We start from the raw sequence: 25,573 nt of genomic DNA on the forward strand, positions 1-25,573 counted from the left end.
AATAAAGCTTATCAATGATTGTATCTCGAGTGATGATTTATTATTTGTACTCTCGAAAAACGTTGTCAGCTTTTAATGTTACATGTAAAAGAAAAAAATGAATGAAAAAAAACAAAGTGAAAACAAATCCGTCGAAGAGAAGAATTTTCTCGAAGCAAGTGTTTGTGTCATTTTCGTGCGTTTCGAATCTCGACGAGACACTTTTGTAAATGTGTAACTTATCGAACCGTCTGTGTTACTTCTTGTCTATCGCTTGGACAGTAACTCGCGTAACTCGAACACGTTTTCGATAATCGTTAAGATACCTATAAAGCGGCGGATTAAATGGCCTGCGATCGTTTAGTCTTTAGGAGGTACCATTAATTTTTTACTATGTTTGTACATTGATCTATGAACGCTCAAGAATTTCGTCATTACAAACTCTAATACTCCTTTTGTTCTTATTATCTTTTTTTTATTGATTCTTTTTTCTCTGTACACGGACACGTTTTCTCATCGTTGAGCCTTAGTACAAAGATATCGGACGATGTAATGGTTCCCTTTCCGTTGTTACACTCTCCTCTGCAATGAATCCGCTATGTTGCTTTTCCTCTTCATACGCCGTCCCGCAAATGAAAACGAAGCATGCGTTTTTTAGCCATGTTCTAGCACGAGTTCAGGTACGATTTTATCGCTGCGTCTCGTTTCTCGCACTGCCCTGGCCGGTACGAAATGTAACGTGGCAAAAAATTGAAACTGGGGACCAGTTTAGCAAGTCGAAAGATAAGCGCTATATTTAGAAACTCGGCGTAAAACTTTCAACTTATGCAAGAATACGATACCGATTTAGTTAGCCTACGCGAACTTGCCTTCTTTCCTGTTGCGTTACTATTTTCTACGAATTCCTTTTCCTGCTTTGTATCCTAGTGTGATTATAGTATATATTTAGTCACGATATATAGTACATATCGCTGCAGAGAGATGTATCTTCGTTTGTCACAATCTCTCTCTTTCTCTCTTATTTCTGGTTCAAAGTTTAGAAAGTATTACCATTTACGTACAGTGGTTGGCAAAAGTATTACAATAGTTGTCATGAAAAATTTTTATGGATATATTAGGTGCGTTATACGAAATTTGTCAAAACTGGTAGCACTGTAATGAGATATGATTATTGCGAATCTATTGGTAAAATTTGGAACCAATTTGAAAATTTATATAAAACTTACAAGATACACCAAAATAATTAAACAATTAGTTATTTATTATATTACTAAGCTACAATATTTTGTGGGATTATGTTTAACATTTGAGGAAAGGAAAAATATGATCCCTATTTTTGCTGATTTTCTGACTAATATTATGAATAATAGATTGTTTAATTACTTTGGTATATTTTTAACTTGTATATACATTTTTAAATTCCAAATTTTATTAATATAATCATAATTGTCGTATCATCTGATTATTAGACTACGGATTTTTATACAGATCCGTATTTTTACAAATCTAATTAAAGAAATGATATTTAAGTAGGAATTTTCATCTTTCAATTATTGTATATTATAATAAGTATACTTTGTTTTATAGCAACTATACTAACTAAATGATAGTTTTATAATAACTATACTTTGAATATGTTGCATGTCATATGCATCTCGTGCGTTTTTGCAATTTTAAATTTTCTATAAATGAATAAAAATTCGCATCCTACTCATTACAGTGCTAATGAAATTTCAAATTCTTTTGTATTGCGCGCATAATGTATTCATGAAGAGTCTCTATAAGTGTTCAATTATCTTCACGAGCCACTGTATAATGATTTATCCTGTTTTCTTATATTTCATAGAATCATTATTTTGTTTCAATTGAAACGCGGGAAACTAGGATTCATCAAGATATAGAGAAACAAATATTAATTTTGCTTCTCTACATTGAACTCGACCAGACATTTCTTAAAGTGTTTTGAGCAAAACGGATACAACGTCGGATGGTCGCAGGTTCGACAGGCCGCCGCGAGATGTGAACAGCATCGCAAGCTTTCACGACAACAGGATGCCCATAACTCAGGACCAGCTGCGGCGCAATTGTAGCAGTAACAGTCACCTGGAAAACGCAAAAAGAATTAATTGACCCATAGATGAAATTTGCGAATCGTTTATTTATAATCGGTACTCTTACCGATCTAATAAATTATATGAAAATAAGGTATAAACTATTAAACAAATTAGTAATTGCATGAAGCCAATTACGTGAATTACCGATAATGGCAATGAACTCCAGATCATGATGCTTTAGATTCAAACTCCATGGATAGCGTAAAATGGTAACTTTGATTATGTTTACTTTTTGACAATCTGATCCAATTGAATCATTGGAAAATTTAATTATTCGACATCCTTTATCTAGATTTCTTAATACGATGGGAAAATCATAGTAGAGTAAGTCGACATTTTGAGAATTTAAATACAATCACGCATTTCAACCTATCATTACTGCAATTCATCTACACTTTCATAATTAAGTGAGTTATAACCTTTTTCTCTGCTACGACATATTTTCATGACCTTAAAATTAATAACGAGTTGACTAATACCACTATGATTTATTACATTCATTTATTACACGTTACTTAATCTTACATTTATTGATTTTACATATTACTATCAAAAATGGTACTACATAGTGTTTTAATATTTTGAAATAGGCCCTCTTTGATAGTTATTCGACTTTTCTATCTGCCTCTTCATCTCGATTGCAATTCCATTACCTACGCAACGCACTTGCATCACGAGACACTTGACTCTTTACGTTAAATAAGCGTAACGCGAAAGGGGGAACAGAGGAACAGAAGCAAAGCGTATCGCGTATCATATATGCCGCACGTGTGTATTTTTCATGTAGTAACTGGTTCAGAATTGAGACAAATCGTTGTTCTTTTAGATACGACTAGTTCGATAATAGAACATTGCTTTTTATTCTGTCATAATAGTATCAGTTTATGATTCAACTTCCTACATTTTTTACAATCTGCATTGCCTATTTTCTAAAATAAAATAATTTCTAATCATTATTTATAGTAACAAGTAATTCAAATGAATTAAAAAATGAATATAGATATATATGCGGAAAAATTAAAGAGGTTTGATCCATTTATATATGAATGCAAATTTTAGTGAGGAAATTCAAGGTATACTGTCATCAGTAGTAATTCTATCTTCGATTAATTTTCCATTTTTAGGTTAGTAAAAATTCTATATTAGACTAATTTTTAACTAAAGGACTTCTACTTTTATCTGCACTAGGTAATTAAAATTAAGACTAATTTTATTAAGGTAAGTTTTTTTTAATATCTGCATATATACAATTTACCATCCAATGGTAATGAACGTGATTATGACGGCTTAGGTTGACTTAAATGTAAATACACACAATGGTATACTACAATAACATTGTTTAGCTGTTATGCAGAAAATGAAATCTCTTCAGTCTTTCACGTACTTCGTAGGAATCCAGCAGATTTGTGGCCAGGTTGTTGGAGTGGTTTTTCAGTCGTTGTTGATACAATTTGCTGCGTCGTAACATAAGCTAACAGCTTAAATTATAGTTATATAATATCAGAGAAAAAATTCCCTCTTTGATAATACCAAGATTCTGGATCAGTTCTAGATACAGAGACGAGCAAAAGTGTAAACACGCTCCGCTGATTTTATGTAGAAGACGATAATACGACTAATTTTTCAAGTAATCGGTAAAGATTAGGTAACAGTAACTACAAGCTGCATCTGATTAACAAAATGTAATAGTTCGTTTTCATTAACATTAATAATGTACAGAACATTTTACAAAAATGGATATCTCAAACCATGTTTACAGTTCTGCACTTTAATTATACTCGTCGAATTAAGGTTTCAACCTAGTATTTCGTCCACTTTCCTTTACTTTTTTTTAATGTTTTTAATTTACGAGGCATACTGTCAATTAAATTTTTAATTATTTGTGGTTCAATATTATACCATTCCTGTTGTGTTCTTTCCCATAATTCATGAACCCCTGAAGGTGGATTATTATATTTTGCCAGCCTTCTTTTCAAAATGGACCACAAATTTTCGATCGGATTCATATCCGGACTTTGTGCTGGCCACTTTATCACAGAAAAATTTTGATTTTCTAGCCAAGTTTTAACTATTTTCGCAGTATGCTTAGAATCCCCGTCTTGTTGAAATACTACTTCGCGTTCATTATATCCAATAGAATTAACTACAGAAGGTAAATTACTGTAGAATTGTCAAATAATGCTCTTTTCGCATTATACCTTCGATTCGAACCAAGGGACCAACACCTCTGTGAGTAAAGCAACCCCAACACATAATTGAGCCACCTCCAAACTTCATAGTTTGTTTTATACCACCTGGTTGATCATTATTCTCGGACGAAGTTCAATACCAGGACCTTCTGTCGGATTCGAATCTGTTAATTCTTGTTTCGTCACTCCATATAACTCTTTTCCAATCTTCGATCGTCCATTCTTTGTAGGTGTCAACAAATTGTTTTCGTAATTTAATATTTTTGTTTGAAAGAGCTGGTTTACTGTCTTTTTTCCGAAATAAGTCGCGGTCTACCGTTTTGTGAAGAATTTGGTGCACTAACATACTTTTTTCTTATTCTTGCAACTGTCGTATGACTGACACCACATTTCTCTGCAATTTGCCACAACGACAAATCTTTATCACACAAACAAATAATACTGTTCTTTTTATCTTCACTAAGTGGCTTCATCTTGGATCAAGCATATCAAACTGAAAAGTAATCTAACAATGGTGTGGTACAGTTGACTGTGAAACAATGGACAATCAGTGCTTATTGACAGTTTCGTTTCCCTGACATTTACATTCTATCATAAATGTTTCTGACGAAACGTGCAAAACTTTAAACATTGTTTCAAAACACAATTATTATAAAATATTCTGTACATTATTAATGTTAATGAAAATGAACTATTACATTTCGTTAATCAGATGTAGCTTGTAGTTACTATTAAAAATTAGTCGTAGTATCGCCTTTTACATAAAATCAGCGGAGTGTGTTTACACTTTTGCTCATCACTGCATATACAGTTTTAAATCTCAATTCTAATCTCGCAGTTTACATCTTCCTCAAAAGCAGCGAAGAGTGTGTTACAGCGTCACCTATGTGTGCATCTTTTCATCAAAAAAGAATACAGAATAGGAAAGAAAAGAGGTAAGGAGAAAAAACTTTATATTCAAAGAAAGTAAGCATGTTGTTAATTTTTCGCAGTTGTGTACATTCTAACTGAGATGATTAGAAGGTTAAATTATTGTTGCTCTGATTGTCGAAAGGTGAAAGGAGTGACGCGAGATGGCACAAATGCTCGGCCGATACAAATTATTGCGGACGTTAGACGAGGTTTCCTCTTGGAAAAGAATCGCAAGGACACGTGTGGTAAAAGTAAACGTTCCTCTTGATTTTCTATTTTTGCACTGTCTGCTAGTTCTATGAAATTGGAATTTCCTTGGTCTAGAGATAATTCTAAGTATAACTAACGAACAAATTGAAATTTATTAAAATTGATCCCACATTCTCACATTGATTGCAGAATGTTATTCATCATCGATAAATTAGACACGTGTTTTTATTCAGTAGAATACGATTAAAGGCATTGATTCTTTGTTGTACAAGCAATTCTGATTTTTATGCATTTATGAGAAATTTTGAAGATGCAAAAATATACAGAGTGCATATCATATGCAAAAATATATTAAGTATATAAGGTATAGATATACTCTTTACAACATCTATTAAGTACAATTTTTCTACATAAATCCTATTTTTTAAATTACACGTATAAAATATGAATTTACATAAATTCTGTAGTCTACAAATATTTCTTTTAGATGAAGTCCTACATTCTTCAGAAAAGAATTTACTTTTTGCAGACTATTTTGTTAATATTTCCTAGAGTCAATTTCACGTTAGACTGTAATAATCATAATTTCTACAAAATTGCAAATAATTTTAAGCAGAAAAATTCATAATATATAAGTGAAGTATTTTTATGGTGATGAGAGATTAGTGAAAGTACATCTTCAAACTTTCAAACGACTGTCCTCCTTCGTCATGAGGGTTAATATTATGCCCGCATCTTCAAAGCAAAAGTAGAAACGTTTCCAAAGTAGTTAAACATCACTCCGCGGAAAGTGATTTATCGCGTCTCGGTGAATCACCATCGTTATAGGAACTGAATTTCATCGAATTTCAATCGCTTTCTATTCGATTCACTGCAATCCAATGCTGTCCATTTGATTCACGAAAGAATGTTCCCGAGCAATAATAATATGCAAACAATGTGCGTCTAGGAGTGGCGGTAATATATGTTTCGATTACGTTTAATAAAACCTTGCTAAGTAAATTATACAAGTGGTGTTAAAGTTGTTGTTAGTGAAAGTGTGCTGCCAGGCCGGTATCCAAGCCTTCAACCGCGAAGGGTTAATGTTACATTGCTTAAAATAATTAGAGCATCAGTTAGGGGAATGCTTTTATAAAGAAAATTAGGAACAATGATATACTATATAGAACATTTTTTATAAACTGGTTAGTTAAAAAAAAAACAAAAGATATTGTTTGATAAAATTTTTGTAGGTATTATTTTCTGTTATTATTATTTTGTTATTATTATACATTATGTCTTTTTACATTGGCGTACATATGCAACAGTGTAATTGTACTATTTACACAAAACAACTAGCCTATTAAAAACAATGAATAGAGAATAAAAAGAGATTTCATTTAGTCAGAATCGCATCAAAATGATGCACCTGCATTTTTCAATTACAAGAATGCACATGATTGCACAATAAAAGATTAGTTTATGCCTCAAACACATTCTTCGTCATTTCCGTCAGTCATTAAACTTTCCTTAAGACAGAAATTTACTACAAAAATTATTTTACTTTTTTCGTTATGACCCCCCCCCCCCCAAATGACCATAAACCTATATACGCTCACGTTCTCAAAGTAAAAGCAGAAATGTTTCCTAACCGGTACGAGCATCATTCCTGGGAAAGTGATTTATTGCGCCACGATGAATACGGTTGAATGCGAAAAAAATCAAGAGACAACGTTCGATCCAACGCTGCGCCGGATCTAATTCGTAGATTAACGCTCTCGCGCGTTTGTGTGCATTTAACGTGGGCAAACAATGTCTGGGAGTGGCTATGTCAAGGTCAGAATCTCTATTATACATCGCGCATAGTGGTATATGTTTTTCCATAACAGTGATTACGCCGGCTTTGTTGGAATGCAAAGATGTATGCATGTATTGATTTTACATGCGTGTGTGTACAGTGGCCCAAGAAAGTATTCAGACATTTGTAGAAAGCATTTATGAATATATCATATATTGAAATTTCATTACCACTGAAATGAGATTCGATTACAGATTACAGATTACAGATTATGATTACATCGGTAAAATTTGAAACAAATCTGAAAATGTACATACATAGAAGCTACAAGATATTCAGTACCAGTGAACATTTCGCGAAGATCATAAATGTATTTAAACAGTCAGTCATCCACTATTAATCAGTAAATTGCAGATATTTATACAAGTTCATATCTTTGTGAACCTAATTAAACAGACGTAAAATAGGTACAGTTTGTATTCACCGACTAAATATTATGTTGTTTATTTTGGATATTTTATATATTTTTGACTATCATATACATTCTGCAAATATACAACCTTCAAATTTTCTATAAATACTTAAACATTCGCAATCTACTAATATGTTACAAAATTTTGTGGGGCCATCTTTAACACTTATTATTTATTTAAGGTAGCTATGCATGCTTTATATATACGTATTCATTTTTTACTGAAAATATACTTGCAATAAATGCCTTGTAACTTTTATACACATTTCAGATTGGTAAGTTCAAATACTTTCATGAGCAACTGTATACTGTATGTGTGTTTACGAGTGTACGTGCATAAAATTTTGGAATCCTTGGTCGATTACCTTCAGGACAGTCAACGGATCGTCTGGCCTCGGCTCTTCTGCATTCGAGACCCTCCTCGCCTTTCGGGCAAGACGTGTACAGCTCCTCGATCGAATTTTCACCGAATATTGCGTTAATCTGAAAGTTAATCGGATAAGCTTTATCGCATCCGCAAAACTAGCAATGCGCGTTTTCTTTTTTAATTCTGAATTCTAGGAAATATCGAGAAAGATTTAACGTGTAATTATTTATGCTATTTGAAATATGTAATGTAATGATCTAATTCTATATAATTATTATTCAATTTAAAATAATAGAATAGTGATACAATTTCTTGTTTTGACTTTTAAATGTTTACAGTTTTGTGTTGAAAAAAGAGTTAGATAAAATATTTGTTAGAACAATGTCTATTGATTTCTGCGTGGCATCCTTGTGGTTATTGCAATTCGGAAACATGTAATCGTGAGTACATAAATATTCTTCGATTACGATTTTCGTTACGCAACGAGAAGTGTCGAGAAGTGCCGGCACTTTTATCAGCCTCGTCCTTAGCGTGTTTATTCAATGCGCATGCGTATTTTTGTTAATTAGAGTGCAAAAGTCAAGATTCAAAAACATTTCTAAATCTGAATTTTTAATTTTACTTTCTCTAAAAAAAAAAAAAAAAAAAGGAGAGAAAAATAATCACTCGACAAACAACATCACCGCGTCTGTCACTTGAGATTATACAATTTTTAAAAAATTACCTATCAAGAAAAAAAGAAAATAATGAAGAAGTTAATTATTATGATATGAAATAATGTAATCTGCTATACATCGCTTCTATTATTATTATTACATTGTTTTATGAAGACAGATAAAATTAAACTACTAAAGTTTTAATGTTTAAATCTTACTCGTTTAAACGCTCCAGGCTTGGAGAACATTTTAACCAATTTTGCTAGCGCGTTCTCCTCCGTGACGGTGCTGACATTTTCCTCGTGACAGTGGCCAGCCAGTATCAAGAACAAGCAACAAAGTAGCAGCAACGCACCGCGAGAATACATCACGTTGTCATGGAAACACGCGCGACGAAAAAAAAGCTCACACCTCGTCCTGGATAATTTAAAATCACAACTGGTGGTCAGGTGGCAGAGAAACGCACCGACAGTTTGACTTCTCCAGCGTATTTGCCTCCTGGAGGGGATATCCTACATTGCGGTACGAATACAAGATAGAGCCGAATCATAGCTAGTGATTAATAGCTAAAGCTCATATTCAAATTTGCTCCTGCAAATTAAAATAAATAGATTAATTATTTTATTAATTTTTATCGGTATTTATTTCCTTAACAAAGGATTGATATAGTTTACTTTTTATAATTTAATCTAATAAATAGACTGCAGTTTTTTTTGCATTTATGAAAAATGTGTAAGTGCAAAAATACAAAAAATGCATTAATATATAGAAATATAAAAAATATTCAAGGTGAAGTTGTCTTGTTTCTATTTATTTTTCACATACTGTGACATGCTTAGATGGCGCTTTTAATATTTGGATGTTTTTGTAATTTTTTTAAATTATAATTGGACATTATAGTTATACCTGCTACAGTATTTAGTTTATCGATGTTAAAATTTTTTTGATGGTTCTATGCATCTTGATTTTTTGTTTGTCTGAACCTTTTTGCACAATAATTTGATTCTTTATAATTTTATAATTTTTCATCAAGTGGGATAATTAGATAACTGCTACTTGTAAAATTTCATTAATATTACCTCAATTATAAAGCATCAAAGAATATTTACACATACATACGTAAAATGCAAATTTCATGCACAAAAGTTGTTCGGTAATTAAGTGCAATTTGTGCGTATATCATACAAATATAAAATTTTTCTTTGTGCTACTATAATCAAATATTCAAGCAAAATATATATTTGGAAATGTATTGTATTCTACATTCGTATATAAAAAGAAAATAAAGACAATTTATGTAACACGCGTGATAAAATATATTCGTATTAAATGAAAGAAAAGAAAACCGCGTTATATTGTGTGTCACATGGTATGATTCATGCGTACCATTCTCATAATGTTTTTATTCCCTAGGATCTAGGGGATATATTTGAATTAAAAAAATTTTGAAAAGTGAAAAAAAAAATAAAGAAGAATATTCGTATTATAATTTCTATCATACATTCTACATATTTATGTATCTTTTATATAATATCATATATATTTATATTATAGGAATATATTTCTATTTGCTACGTCCACGAGAAAGTCGTGTATACATCAGCGGTCTGGTAACTTCCATGGTAGGGATAAGGCTTTAATGCAATAGTAGAGGAGAAATGAGAGTTCACACGCACAATACAGATATTGCACCACGCGGTCAAGTGCTGAAGGTATTCTATGCTAATCTATACAAGAATTTACAAAGTTAGACATCTGCCTTGTTTAGTTCCACGTTACAAGAACCTATTTCATTGTACAATTCTGCGGAATACTTTTCTATTCAATATAAACAAGTATGAGAATAACGAAATCGCGCAATAATTAAACTTAGTTGTTAATTTTTCAGTATGTGGCGGAGGAAGGGGCATGAGTTTGAACAATTTTTTTCTATACACGTGTGTAACCGGCGGTTTCTCTTACTTTCCGAGATACGAAAATATGCAATAATTGCAAGGATTTTGAATTCAAAGTTTTGTAATTATGCAGATGTAGAAACAATTCTATTTCTGGAAACTGAGATCTTAGACGTGCCGAATTTAGAAAAGGACAATGAAAATGAAAGAGATAGAGAGACTGAGAATCGAAGCGTTCGGTAACATGTAAATACTTACAAGCTAAGACCTTTAATTCAAAATTCAAACTTTCTTTTCTTTTGATTTGTGATTACTAGAAAATGCAATGGGATGATGGTTTTATGATACAGAGAAGCATCGTGTATTTCTAGTTCACTATTAGCAAATTTCCTTAGCAAACCAGCCTGCAGCTCATATACGGCACTTAGCGAACATTTGTTTGTTAATAAAATTATTAAAATAGTAGATAGTAAAATTATTAAAACTATTCATTTCGGGCATTTTGTAATGCTAGCTCTTGACTTACGGGAGTCACCCTATTACCAACCCGCCGTTTACCAGCGATTAACTCCCTTACCCTAGTTCAAGAGTATACAGCGCTACGGACGCGATTTATAATTAGATTTATTAGTCAGCACACCATGTGCAAACGCCAACCAACCCCAAACGATCACAACATTTGATCAACCACGGGGAATAAACAGTGATGAATGAAATTCGTACCAATATACTTATTATATTTTTTTAAATAAAATGGGACCAAATACGATATAATTTGGAACATATTTGCTTATTTAATAAATGATAATTAAATACATATCAATAAGTAACTGTAATTCAAAATATATCGTATTTGATCTCATTTTATTCAGAAAGCTCTCACAAATATGTTAGTAAAAATTTAATTTAGAAAGAGTTAAAAATAAAAAAATTTCATTTTTGAATGAGTACCTACATACATTGTCTCAGCGATATTTGACATTGAATTATGTTATATTACTCAACTACGACGGGTCGTCGAACTTCACGAAGCATAGAGAGGCATCTCTCCCCTGTGAAGGGGATGTCGACCATGCAATTAGCGAGAGATTCTTTTTCTGCAGATATATCACGTCAGAAATATTATTTGCAGTCTATCTATTGCAGTAAACTATTGAAATTACTAATAAAATGAAATTTAGATTTTATTATAACAAAAACATTATCGCGAGGAAAGTAAATTTTGTGTTAAATCTAAAAAGTTATCGTGTATAGAGAATATATTAAAATTATTGTATCATTTCATTAATCCATTACCGTTTGAAGGAAACGATTCTCTTTTCTTCTCTAAAAAAGATATAATGATTTCTTTCTAAAGCAACTAATTTTAATTATTGTGCGATTTTGTTATTCTCATACTTGTCTGTTTCAAATAGAAAAGTAGCTTTTTCATAGAATCATACAATGAAATGAAATCTTGTATATAAGTTCTTGTATTTACTATATAGAACACCTTCAGAATTTGGCCGCTGAAAGCAGCAATAGTCCGGAAACAACCGGAATCACAAATGTGAGCATTCTCATTTCCTCTCTGATAATAAGGTGTGCTTTACAAATCAGCTGCTAGCCATAGAGAGCTGTGTTCTAGTAGGTTAGTGAAAACAAACTATACAAATGTATAGTATCAAATTGATAATGTATAATATAGTATAGTATAAACAGGGAGGAAATTTCCTCTTTGAAAGTACATATATATGTAACCATAGGTGAGCTATTTCGTTAATGATTTAACAGGTGGAGCCACTATTTTGTCGACACCTACAAAACGCTACTATATCTAATGATGTATCTACTGTATGAATTTAGTAAATATAAATTTAGTGAATGAATTTAGTAGCATTTCCAATATTGTTTAATTTACTTTTGATTTTACCTAATAACGAAGGTTGTGTGTGATTATAGAAATCTTATTAAATACGATTAGAAACAATGGATGCATATGAACTATTTCGAAAACTTTCTACTGGTGTAAAATTTGATAAGAAGCGTTTTCAAGTTGATGCAGAAAGATTTCAGGTATTCTTTGAAAATAAAACATTACATTTGAAGATGCAAATATATTTTAAATAAATTTCTTATTTGATACAGCTTGTCAACAAACAATCTGGAAATGGAGTTAATGATGATAAAATAAACATTAAAGCCTTTGATAACATAAATCATTCAATATTATGTGAGAAAAGAAAATATGATGAGGTCGAGAAAGAAACTGAAAATATTAATGACTTGACGTTGCTTGATGGAATGTCTATTCCTCAAAATAAAAATAAAAAGTGTAAAGTAGCCTTAACTGAAGAGAAACGGTTAAAGTTAGAAAAAGAAAAGGTTTACAATATTTTATTGATATAAGTTAATGTAAGAGACAATAATTGTTTTAAAATACTATATTTCTTCATTTAGATTAATCAGTTTCGCAATCATCATCACATAAGTGTCACAGGCAATTGTATACCTAAACCTATCTCAGAATTTATTGAACTATCAACAACTTACAATATATCTCAAAAATTAATATATAATATTACAAATTGTGGTTATAAATGTCCTACTCCAATTCAAATGCAGGCTATACCCGTCATGCTGCAAGTAAGATTACTATAGTTATTACTGAGATTTTATTTATATCAATGCTTTTAGCTAAAAATAAAACATTGATGTTTTTATAATTATGATTAAAATAGGGTAGAAATGTACTAGCTTGCGCCCCAACTGGATCTGGAAAAACAGCTGCATTTCTGTTACCTATAATTCATTATTTAGGTGGACCAGAGAAGAAAGGATTTAGAGCTGTTATATTAAGCCCAACAAGAGAATTAGCAAAACAAACATATAGAGAATGTTTGCGTCTTAGCGAAGGATGTAATTTTAGAGTTCATATTATAAGTAAAGTGAATCAAGCATTAAACAAATATGGACTTAAAAGTTCACAGAAATTTGGTTAGTATAAATTGTATGGAAAATTATACATCAAAGTAATATGATATACAATTGTATTTTTATTTATTGTAGATATATTAATCACTACACCAAAAAGAATAATATACCTGTTGAATCAGGATCCACCAGCTATTTCTTTTAGCAAGTAATTATATATATATATATTGTTATATCTTAATCTTATCAAAGTTATGTATAATGCATGAAACATTAAAAATGTTATAGTGTTGAATGGTTAATTGTGGATGAAGTAGATAAACTCTTTGAGGATGGGACAAGGTGCTTCAGAGACCAGTTAGAAACAATTTCAAAGTCATGTACAAATGAAAACTTACATAAAGCAATGTTTAGTGCAACCAATACTCCTATAGTGACCAAATGGTGTAGACGTAATCTGAAAGGTCTTATAACAGTTACTGTTGGACACAGGTTTAATTTTCTTTTTTTATATGTGTAACAAATTATATACTGTTTCTTTAAACAAGTGATTATTGGTATTACATCTATCATAGGAATGCTGCAACAGACTTAGTAGAACAAGAATTGTTATTTGTTGGCGCAGAGAGAGGAAAACTTGTGGCACTTAGAAATATTATTCAAAAGGTATCATCTTTATTTATCAATACATTTGTGAAATCTATTTTAATAAATTGTCACGTAAATAATTGCATTTGATAAAGGGAGTATTACCACCTGTACTAGTATTTGTGCAAAGCAAGGAAAGAGCACAAGAATTATTTAACGAACTTATATATGATGGAGTCAATGTTGATGTTATTCACGCTGATAGAACACAAACGCAGGTATATTTTACATAGATGATAACTTATTAACCAAATAATATTAAATATAATACACTTTTTTTCTTTTCAGCGAGACAATGTCGTTCGTTGTTTTAGAGAGGGAAAAATATGGGTATTAATATGTACAGAATTAATGGCAAGAGGTATTGATTTCAAAGGTGTAAATCTTGTTATTAATTACGATTTCCCACCATCTGCTATTTCTTATGTTCATAGAATTGGTATGTATTTCCAAATTTGATGAAAAAATTAAATATCTCAAAACTCTCAATATGTATTGTTTTAAATAGGTCGCACTGGTAGAGCTGGACATAAAGGAAAAGCAATTACTTTTTTTACTGTACAAGACACTACAAATTTGAGGAGGTAAATGTTGTTGAAGCATTATATTAAAACATGTAAATATGATAAAATTATTTTATGTAAATATCTACAAATAGTTTTTAACATTTTAGTATAGCTACTATCATGCGTGAATCTGGTTGTAATGTTCCTGATTATATGTTAGCCATGAAAAAACATAGTAAAAGGGAAAGACGGAAACATGAATGCAAGGCTCCTATTAGAGAAAGTATATCAACTCTACCTACATTCAAACGCGTACAAACATTTAAAAAAAGGTATGATGTATGTAGTTATACTTGCTTCTAGTAAATATCTAGTAATTAGAATATTATTTCTTAAAATTACTATTCTTTATTTGCATGTTACAGAAAAGTTGCTGTAAACGATTCCAAAAAGAAATCTGAACTAAAAAGTGAAGAGAATAAAGATAAAAAAATAAATACAAAACATTTAAAAAAAGAGAAATAGATAAACAACGTACAATTTAAAAAAGAAAGAATGACTTAAAAAATTTCTGAATAAAATGTGAGTAAAAGAAATAGTCTTATATATACTTAATATCGTGTATATTAACCGATACATATTGTAAACTAGTAAAAAATTTATAATCATATTACATGTGAAGTAAATATATTGTATGAATGATAAAATATTTTAAATACATATGTATAAACGCTTACGTATATATAAATATATGTTATATATATCCATCAATCATCATCAAAGGATAAACTATTAAGTAAGTATGTTAAATATATTTGTATGGCCTGATATGGTTTATTACAATACTATATTATATTGTCTGTATAATAGGATAATTATTGATTTTATATGTACACTTACACACTCATACATATCATATAAAAATATTATATATTTAAAAATATATTATTAACAATATTATATTCTTAATTAGCATATTTTCATTATGAAATAGTAATTGAGATATTGAATACAATATTTAATACAAAATATCACATCTTTATTACACATGGCAATATATTAAATTTGTGTATCTGATATGTATTAGCCTATACGGATCAATTTATATGAACACACATTATAAGATAGTTGTATTAGATGAATATTGATTATTATGGTATTCATTAAAATAAATTGCTTTTGATAAGAAAAAGTTATCATTACTTTTTAAGAATTATGTTACAATTATGATGTTATAAACTTGAGTATACATGAATTTTATTTTGTACTTTTGAATATTAATCACAAAAAGATACTTAAAAATCATGGCACTAGCTCATTTCTTTTATTTAAAATGTTGAAATCTGAGTAATTGTATTTGACTACTATGTATTTACCGTTTAAGTAATTATATATTTTTGTACAATATACACATAAGTTAATATACACATCAGTTAAAACATTTCATACCCTATTTGTGTATATTTTACATATCCACAAGAACATGTTTTTTTAATTTTATAGAAATATTAAAATTCATTTTCTTTCGGTAAAACATATGGTACAAATGAAATATAAAAAATATATTATTACGTTTCACATAGCCAATCACAAGGTAGTTTCGGCATTTTATTTGCTGGCCATGGAAGGTAGCCTGCCGTTTTAAAAATCCAATAATCATAAGATACTTTAGCTATCAAGCTTATCAATAGCACGACTTCTGTAGCAATAATATAATAAATATAATCTGTCCAATCACCAGGATAAACGCACATTTTTGAAGGTTCTAAGTCAACAACTTTTTCCTTTACATTTTCGCACAATACTTCATCAGAATCTAATATGCGAGTTTGTAACCATACCTGAGTTATAATATATAACATTAAACATTAGAAAAAATGCAGATCAATATTAAATTATAGTCAAAATATTACCTTTAGGTACTTGGCCGTGTTACAATCACAATGTAATTCATTTCCTCCAAGCTTTACTAATCGCGAACTGATAAAACTTTTGTCATGAGTATTAGGGCTTAAAATGTATGTTGGAAGCTGCGCATTTAAAATATCATGCATAATATTGAAATATTCTTATTTACTACTTACCAAACTTCTTTGAATTCTACTTACAGATTTAATTTTATTGTATCGTAAACTAAGGAAAGCATAATTATCTAAAAATTTGGACCCTTCTAATTTATTTATAGACGATATATGATTATAGTCTGCATAAAACTCTCTTATATCTTCATAACATGGATTGGTACTCAGATCATCTAATGCAGTGATCTATAACAATTAATGATAATAATAATAACATATCACTTAATGATATAATAAAAATGATAAAAATATTATTTTCATATTATATTTTTATATAATTAATCTTTAATTTTTATCGATGAGATAAGCATCAACAAATAGCAATCAAGTAAATTAACATACTTTATTGATTTAGACAACGTAAAAAAATATAATATTTACGTACATTATTATATGATACATTCAGGGATATAGTATTGCGTGGTAATTTTTCAGGTAATTCGGTAATTTGAATTCCGCTACAATCTACATTTACCGCTAAAGTCGGTGGTTTACCTTCGACAATATCCAATCTTTTGAAGTTGCATTGACATTGCCATGTATCACCTTTTGGACATTCTGTTTGCAACTATCGATCCATGAAATAAAATTGGATAATAAATATCACGTTAGATTAATTGAATTGCTACTTATATTGCATGATACTGGACTCTAAAAATATAATTTTTGTCTTTAAACTATTACCAAACTAAGATATCGAACTTGTTTCAATGGAACTTGTTCTGTAGTGTTGAACCAATGCCAAGTCTTACTAGCTGAACATACAGTTTCATTTTCATGATTGAAATTAATTTGCTTTTCTCCTGTTTTATTAATATATTGGTAAATGTCGTGACACCAAAGTGTATTTGTTCCTAAACATAAAAGCTATGTTATATCTTAAACAATCTGTACAATGTTGATATTGAAATCTATCACCAGTTCCTACTTACCTGAAATATCAAGCCAAAATTCTCGGCCATTCATTGTATTTAAGGCTGGTAAATGTGTGAGATTATTATAAGACAAATCCAAAGTAGTGAGTTGAGCTAATCGAGTAAGTGAATTATTCTCTACTTCAATGAGAGCATTGTTTGAAAGATTCAAGCAAACTGTTGGTGTCATCATTCGAAATTGTCCCTTCACTCTATTAATTTTACCATCGGTAATTGCAAGTGACTTTAGCCTTCTCCACCGAATTTCACTTACATTGAATACATCCAATGTTGCATTTCTTATATGTATGTATGATATGTTTGATGGAAATCCTGTAATGATCAAAATATTATTAAAATACTTGCAATAAACCTTGAAACATATGTCAAATACTTGTGTATGTAATGTATCAATAAAATAATCGTATTTCACTTGTCATTAATATAATTTTATAATAACCTGCACAGGAAAGTTCCAATTCAAAGTTCTGAACATCCAAGTTGCAACAAAGTACAGCATTGCCCTCGGGATTATTATGGGCCAAAACAATTTTCTTACAAGAACATCGAGTTGTTTTAACATCAGGACATTCACTAGATAGCCGGTAAAAGCATTGTTCTAAAAGACCATCAGATATCCCAATAATCGAAGTTGAAGAGGATGTTTGTTGATCTTCTTCTGTCCTTGCACTTGCTACACCAGCATATAAACACATCATTATGGCAAACCACTGCATCTGCAAATCCAATTGATCCTTTTAAAAAAAATATTAATTAATTAATAACTTTATACCTTACACAGTTATTTTAATACGCAAATAAAATGCAAATTTTTCATTATAAAATTAGCACAAATATTTCCACTGTGACAATATATTAAATTAAACTTAAAACAAAATTTTTTATCATACAAAATCATTAACATTTCATAATACATATATTGTTAAAATTAGTAATTCAATTGTCATAATACTTTGTTGTCTAATAATATTAATATTAACAACATTTCTCAAGTCATAAACAGAGATTGAACGCCCAAATATTACTTAGCTTATAAATAAAAAGAGAAAATTTTCATAAAAATTTCATATATAAGTTACTATTATTATTTTACTTATAATTGAACTTAATGCTAACAATTATTTATCTAATTATAAAAATAGTTTGTATTATTTTGCTGCTGCTTCTGATTTCTTATTTTAATAAAAACTAATCATAATAAGGGTATTGAAAAAGTACAAAATTTAACACAATAATTTAATTAATGTAATGTCGTTTTAATTGGATTCTATGTAAAATATTACATATCTTCGTAAGAAGATATAAAATTAATTTTCTTTTCGCAAAATATACGTATACTATATTTATTCACATATGGGCTTATGAATTTGTATAATTAAAAATAAAAATTGTAAGTAAGACAGAAAACGTATAACTTAAAAATCTATACGTTGTAAAATAAAAATCTATCCTTTGGAAATCTATCTCTAGTTTTCGCAAAAATTAACTGGAAACGATATTGTAATTGTATTTTAAAAAAGGATTATATTCATAATAATTAATTGATAAAATAGTGTATTCCTATAATTTTACATTAACTAAAAATATTAGTGCTGTAACGTCATACAGATTTAGAAATAAATACGAAATAAACTGTAAGCATTTCAAGTTTTCGTAAGTAAAAACTTCATTTTCATGGTTTAACCATGTTTATAAGCAGAGATAAAGTATACATATATACACATACGGTCATACAACATATTGAAAAGAAAACTTTTTGAAAAATATGTATATCATATAATTTATTCGTTATTATAATAAATTTTGGATACAGTTAAGGCTGCAGCAATAATTTTAACAAAGAATGAAAACTAATATCGAAACTTACTCTCGAACATAACTCGAACATACATTGCCGTGTTTCACTGAGAAAGAATTGAAAAAGTTGCTTATTATGTACATATATATACATACATATGGATAAGGCATGGGATTTATACTTAAATTACTAATATCGAGTAAAAATTTGAAAAAATGTATTTTTTTCTCAAATTTCAGTTACCTTCATCTTGCACAGTTTTATAATAAAACTGGCAAAAAATTCTTCTACATTGCGAAGTAATTTTTAAGTTGTATTGTTTTCCATTCGATGTAGAACAACGTTATGTATGCAACTGATAGAGATAACTCACGGATAAAAATAATCACAATTGAGAATAAACAAAATTTTGTTCCTGTGTAAGAAAGGCACACATATTGCGTATTCGCACTAAAAGAATGTGGGTAAATTAATTCGTTTAGCAGTCTCCGACACTTTAGGTCATACAGGTCGACCTATTAATGAATCAAAATTGGTTAGCTAGTGGCAGAACGCGTCGCTTATTACACTCGGTGGCCCTGTACAAACGATAAATTACTCCATCACTAGAATCACTGTTATCCTCCTTTCCTAACTTTGCTTTCATCTTTTGTTTTTTTATGTTTCTGATATTTAATTATTTACATATCTACATATCATGTAATATACCTAGTAGAATAATAAATATTACAAAAATATTCGTAATCTAACATTCCATTAAATACATATGCATGTATGCTTCATCTTAATTAGTTCTTATAAAAGTTAAGTATTAATCCTGTGTACATACATATATATATACATAAGTACATATATATATATACATAAGTACATATGTATATATGTATTATGATGTTACTACTGACTATTAATGTAGTTATATAGATTTGTAATATTTTTCATTTCTGTGACATTCATTATTTACAATTAATCGAATTAATAACATATAAACAAGGTTCGGTCTACACGCGCTTTAACATATCTAAATAATTCGAGAAATTTATTACATTTCGATTAATCAACTTAACGTTGTTTTAACATATTTTATGCTTATATTAGGTAACTTTATGAACTATAAAAGAAATATAATGTATAATTAAATGTTAATTTTCAAAATTGAAAATTCCTAACGATAATGGTATTTACCTATATATATGAATATACGATACCAAGTTATTGTATTGTGATGCTTAAACAAAGCATGTCCTAACAGTTCCTAATAACTATGAAATAAGATGATAATGATTCAATATTCAATACAATACCATTAAATCAATCGCATAAAAATGTTCAATATGTAATCAATGATACAAATATGTTAATGATATTTATTTCTTACTGCACAAAGTACGGATTATAGATCTGATCTTTCTTACTGCATTGATGGTAAAAAATGATTGAATCTGTTGGATAATTGTAAAAACAAGTTGGTGAAACTATTTACATTATTATTAAATTCTTATTTCTTCAAAATATAATATAACTAATGATATCATTTTATAATTATTTAGCTTTGTAATTAGAAATATATGTACGTATATAAAACATAATATTTAAATAAAGTTAAAAAATTAAATTTAACACACTTCTATTTTCTTGTAAAATGTTATTTTCTTTTAATATTACTCAGGTTCCTTTAACAGAAGAATATAATGATTTTAAATAACTTAACAAATAGTAATAAAATTAATATATATAATATATATATTAATATATATATATGTTGACATATCTTTTTAACAAAGTAATTTTTTTGTGGAAAAATATCACTTTGGGAATAGTATAACTCTAAATTTGATTTCCTCTTTAATTTAACATATTAAAGTTTGAAAATTAATAGCTTGGTTTCTACAAATTTGTATGTTTACTATCCTAAATGACAAGTGACAAAGAAGAATAGCAGGAGTAATTGGTCATGATTAAGCACATATTAAAGACAAAACGTTATCCGAAAGTAAAATTAAAATTAAAGATAAAAATTTCTATTCCATTAGACGACAAATTAAAATAATATATAATATAATATTTTAGGTGACATATATTTATGTGTTAATCGTAGAGAGTCTTTTAAGTGAGTTAACCTTCTTCGTATCGAATAATCTTTGCATTTTGCATATACACTTATTGCTGTTTGTCAGTGTTTTAAGATGGCGGACTTAAACGAGAAGTTGTTAGCAGAACTCCTCAAAAAACCTGGAAATAATGTATGTGCGGATTGTGGGGCAAAGAGTGAGTGGGTTTTCTAAGAAGCATTACCGTATCGTAATGTAGAAGACATTAACGGGGATTTATTTTATTCTATTATATTACAAACTATTCACTAGTTGAATACGAAATCTTGTTTTCCTAACTTTATTCAGGATAAATCCCAAAATAATTTAATTATAACTCTAGTATTAGAAATGATAATGTTGAAACTGTTATTTTTATTTGCCTTTACTTTGTTACAACTAACTGAAAAAATTTGCTTTGTACAACATCGTTGTTCTAAAGTGATATTATTAATTCAGCAATTAGTTTACGTTTATGCATATAGTATAAGGCTTATGATGTTGTGTGATTACAAATTTTTGTATGAATTATATTTAAAATAGGCAATATTGTATTTGTTTTAAAGAATCTTGAAATTGTTTCATTTGGAATGCTTTTTATGTAAGGAATTTAAAGGTGTCGCTATAATATCTGGTACCAGTTCAGTTTATAATTGTATATAGTAATAAAGAGATTTCATGCATCTAGATTGTGTTACTTCTTACGTTTATTTACCTCTCTTGCTATAATCTTTCTGGAATGATATATAGCATTATGTGTTATTCTTTTAAAATGAGTAGCTAGCTTGTTTTGTCATTTTAAAAGTAATGCATATCATATTTCTTTATTTATTGAAATCTTTTTCACAGTCATATGTGTTTATGTTTATCTATATTTGAATAAATTATAGCTATGTCAGAAAATCAGAAAATAAAATATTTTCATAAGGTTAATCGGAATTAAATTCCAGATCCAGAATGGGCTTCTTATAACATAGGAATATTTGTATGCACAAGGTGTGCAGGTATACATAGATCAATGGGTGCACATATTTCTAAAGTTAAGCATTTAAAACTGGACAGGTGGGAAGATTCTCAAGTAAATAGAATTAGAGAAGTTGGTAATATCACAGCTAGGCTTCATTATGAAGAACGTGTACCTCCATGTTATCGCAGACCAAATCCGGATGCACCACAGTACGTTGTTATATATGTATTTGTAACGATAAGTTAGAAACAAATATATTCTAAAAATCATCCTTTTCGATTAACAGAGTATTGGTAGAGCAATGGATAAGAGCAAAATATGAAAGAGAAGAATTTTGTCATCCAGAGAGGCAAAATCATTATGTGTCAGGATTTATGGAAGGATTTTTAATGAAACGTGGTAAAGAAGATTCGCGATATCATCCTCGAAAATTTGTTCTTTGTGAGGCAGATGATACTCTCAAGTATCATGTTAAAGAAAATAAGGTTTATGAACATTAATTATAAATATTTATTTAATATTTGGTATGTACTATTTCTATTCTTACCAGTTTTATTATGTTTTAAGGAACCCAAAGCTGTCCTTAGAATATCGGAGTTAAACGTGGCTTTTGCTCCTCCTAAAACTTGTAATCAAAACAGTCTACAAATATCATTTATGAAAGATGGAACCACAAGACATATCTATGTATATCATGAAGATCCAGAAGTAATTACAAATTGGTATTTGGCAATACGATGCGCTAAGTTACATCGTCTGCAAGTTGCATATCCAGGAGCAACCGAGGCTGAATTACTTTCACAACTTACTAGAGACTTCCCACGTGAAGGGTTTTTATGGAAAACTGGACCTAGGTATACGGATGCTTACAAGAAAAGATGGTTCACATTAGATGGACGAAAACTAATGTATCATGACGATCCCATGGTCTGCACATACTTATTTACTAGATACAAGTATATTATTACTATTGAAAGATAATTAATAAGTTTATTTTGTGTCAATTTGAAGGATGCACATCCAAAAGGTGAAATCTTCTTGGGACACAGTTCAGATGGTTTTGCAGTAAAAACAGGAGTACCTCCGGGTGCAAGGGATCAAGGGTTTTCATTTACTCTTGAAACACCAGATAGAACCTATCTCCTTTCTGCTCAAAGCGATGATGATAGATCACAATGGATAAGTGTAATTCAAAAAGTGATAGACAAACCACTTACTCCACAAGATGCAACTGGTAAGTCTTACCAAAATAAAGAGAAAAATTCAAAAAAGGGAAAGTTAAAAACGTTGCATAATGTTGTTTTTAATTAAACGTTTACAGTGGCAGCACGTCTTATAAGAAAACGCACAGCCAGTGGAACAATGAATATATTTTCATCTACAAGGTAGGGCTGGATCCCTCTTAGGTGCCTTTCCTAATTGTTAAAAGTGAATATTAGATGAACCAATTAAGTCGTTTTATTAAGACTGTTGAGGAAGTAGATCAATCGATCCGATAGCAAATAGACAATGTTTTGTAATCGCACAATGCTATCGAATGCCGTACGCATATTTATTCATAAAAATACACGTTATATCTTATACATACATATAACGTTATAAAAAATACTTTTTAAGTAAACACGATGTAATTTTTAATATTCTCGTATGATCATTATCAACAAATTTAGAAAGTTTAATATGGTCAAATAGTAAATTCAATTGATCTAAATACATATATCGAATAAGTGGTTCTTTCTGATAACATAATATGAAAATGAAATAAATATAACAAAGTTGATATACTCTTTGAAGATACTTTTATCTTGAAATGCTTTTTGCTTACTGTCAAATCAAGGTGACAGTATTATATATTACATTATGAACAATTTTTACTTAATAATATTACTATGTAATATTTATTTGCGGATTAATGGAAACGTATAAAATTCTAACAAAATACATAATATCCTTTTTGGAAATTTAAACTAAGTATTGTATAGTAATGTAATGTGTGGAAAAAAGAAGTAATGAAAGTAGAGCATACTGAATGAATGTCTAAGTGTTTAAATTTTGTTCAATACTTGAATTCAATATTATTTGCAGTATTTTTGTTCTGTGATGATTATCAATCACTTAGATTTCCAAAATAAGTGTAAAACTATAAATAGTGCTATATTCTATATGGAAGTAGTAAACTTCCATGGCCTATCCTTTTATGCATTCTTTTATACAATCACAGTAGGTATAATGTAAGCTAAATCAGTCAGATTCTACATACATAATGGTACATACATACATATTGTGTTGCTACAAATATATGTATTATATAATTAATATATTATAACATTTATATGAACAATATTTATTATAGAAACGTGAAATGCATATAATCTTTCATTGCCTTGAACATGAAATAAGCTTTTTCTTATAAAATACATGTTTGTACAATGATCAAATCTTTTTCATAAAACTGTGTCAAATGAAGAGACTAGTTCATTTTACATACGTATATGTGTCATGAACATACATGCAAATTAAGAGTAATAAAAATATTTTACTTGTTTCAAAAATGGAAGGTAATATTTTCATACCAGTGCATTGTATTATTGAAAACACATTTCAATGATAATAATAGTATGAAATTTTTCTTTAACGTGATATATCTCTTTTTGTATTCCAAATTTAATTCTATTTAAAAGTTAAAAGCAATATTGGAATATTATTTGTTTACTGATAGAAATCGTATTGTTATATCGAAATAATGTGATTTCCTCCCTTCCTTGTTTCAGAATATTTTCTTTGCAATACTAATCAGAGTATTACTTATCTATTAGATTAAATATCAGTTTGAGGGTGTACATTTTCTGTGAAAAAATGAAAATATTTTCCTAGATATAGCAATATTCCACTATGCATATGTATAACTTATATACATCATATATTTAATGTTGATATACTGTATATACACTAAATTCACTATATACATACAGGTGACTTATTTATTTCACAATTTTATCAAGTTTTTGATTGGTTTATATAAATTAAAGTTGGAAATTTTTATTTTTAATGGTTTGGAATATAA

At 29.2% G+C, this 25,573-nt stretch overlaps 4 protein-coding genes across 11 annotated transcripts; 2 read left to right on the top strand and 2 right to left on the bottom strand.

Annotated features, from left to right (window-relative positions):
* Nucleotides 1-18: 18 nt before the first annotated feature.
* On the bottom strand, nt 19-9,184 carry LOC117209108. The gene is made up of 3 exons (XM_033450753.1): nt 8,895-9,184; nt 8,019-8,136; nt 19-2,082 (listed from the first exon to the last, which is right to left on the bottom strand). The coding sequence occupies exons 1-3, from the start codon at nt 9,042-9,044 to the stop codon at nt 1,892-1,894; spliced, it is 459 nt and encodes a 152-aa protein (XP_033306644.1). The 5' UTR covers nt 9,045-9,184; the 3' UTR covers nt 19-1,891.
* Nucleotides 9,185-12,363: 3,179 nt separating this feature from the next.
* On the top strand, nt 12,364-15,280 carry LOC117209105 (probable ATP-dependent RNA helicase DDX52). Of its 4 annotated transcripts, none has more exons than XM_033450744.1 (13): nt 12,364-12,394; nt 12,508-12,626; nt 12,699-12,935; nt 13,011-13,196; nt 13,292-13,547; nt 13,620-13,692; nt 13,773-13,976; nt 14,060-14,150; nt 14,228-14,350; nt 14,421-14,571; nt 14,641-14,716; nt 14,806-14,970; nt 15,064-15,163. In XM_033450744.1, exons 2-13 carry the CDS (start codon nt 12,540-12,542, stop codon nt 15,161-15,163), a joined length of 1,749 nt encoding a protein of 582 aa, XP_033306635.1. In that variant the 5' UTR covers nt 12,364-12,394; nt 12,508-12,539. The 4 variants fall into 4 exon arrangements, with proteins under 4 accessions (XP_033306635.1, XP_033306636.1, XP_033306634.1 ...); XM_033450745.1 differs by having other exon boundaries at nt 12,370-12,399; nt 12,513-12,626; XM_033450743.1 differs by lacking the exon at nt 12,364-12,394 and having other exon boundaries at nt 12,422-12,626; nt 15,064-15,280.
* Nucleotides 15,281-15,989: 709 nt separating this feature from the next.
* LOC117209107 (protein halfway) lies at nt 15,990-20,105 on the bottom strand. 5 transcript variants are annotated; one of them, XM_033450750.1, is made up of 9 exons: nt 19,696-20,105; nt 19,522-19,558; nt 18,094-18,370; nt 17,652-17,966; nt 17,404-17,573; nt 17,105-17,287; nt 16,747-16,905; nt 16,552-16,668; nt 16,207-16,479 (listed from the first exon to the last, which is right to left on the bottom strand). In XM_033450750.1, the coding sequence occupies exons 2-9, from the start codon at nt 19,540-19,542 to the stop codon at nt 16,207-16,209; spliced, it is 1,515 nt and encodes a 504-aa protein (XP_033306641.1). In that variant the 5' UTR covers nt 19,543-19,558; nt 19,696-20,105. The 5 variants fall into 5 exon arrangements, with proteins under 5 accessions (XP_033306638.1, XP_033306641.1, XP_033306639.1 ...); XM_033450748.1 differs by having other exon boundaries at nt 18,094-18,388; XM_033450747.1 differs by lacking the exon at nt 19,696-20,105 and having other exon boundaries at nt 15,990-16,479; nt 18,094-18,388; nt 19,522-19,542.
* Nucleotides 20,106-21,361: 1,256 nt separating this feature from the next.
* Nucleotides 21,362-24,841, top strand: LOC117208962 (arf-GAP with dual PH domain-containing protein 1-like). Its single transcript, XM_033450513.1, has 7 exons — nt 21,362-21,562; nt 21,630-21,720; nt 22,493-22,718; nt 22,796-22,994; nt 23,077-23,436; nt 23,521-23,743; nt 23,831-24,841. The coding sequence occupies exons 2-7, from the start codon at nt 21,639-21,641 to the stop codon at nt 23,896-23,898; spliced, it is 1,158 nt and encodes a 385-aa protein (XP_033306404.1). The 5' UTR covers nt 21,362-21,562; nt 21,630-21,638; the 3' UTR covers nt 23,899-24,841.
* The last annotated feature ends 732 nt before the right edge of the window (nt 24,842-25,573 follow it).

Source organism: Bombus bifarius, unplaced genomic scaffold (assembly GCF_011952205.1).
Source record: "Bombus bifarius isolate JDL3187 unplaced genomic scaffold, Bbif_JDL3187 scf7180000008165, whole genome shotgun sequence".
In the NCBI taxonomy this organism is placed as follows: Eukaryota; Metazoa; Arthropoda; class Insecta; order Hymenoptera; family Apidae; genus Bombus; species Bombus bifarius.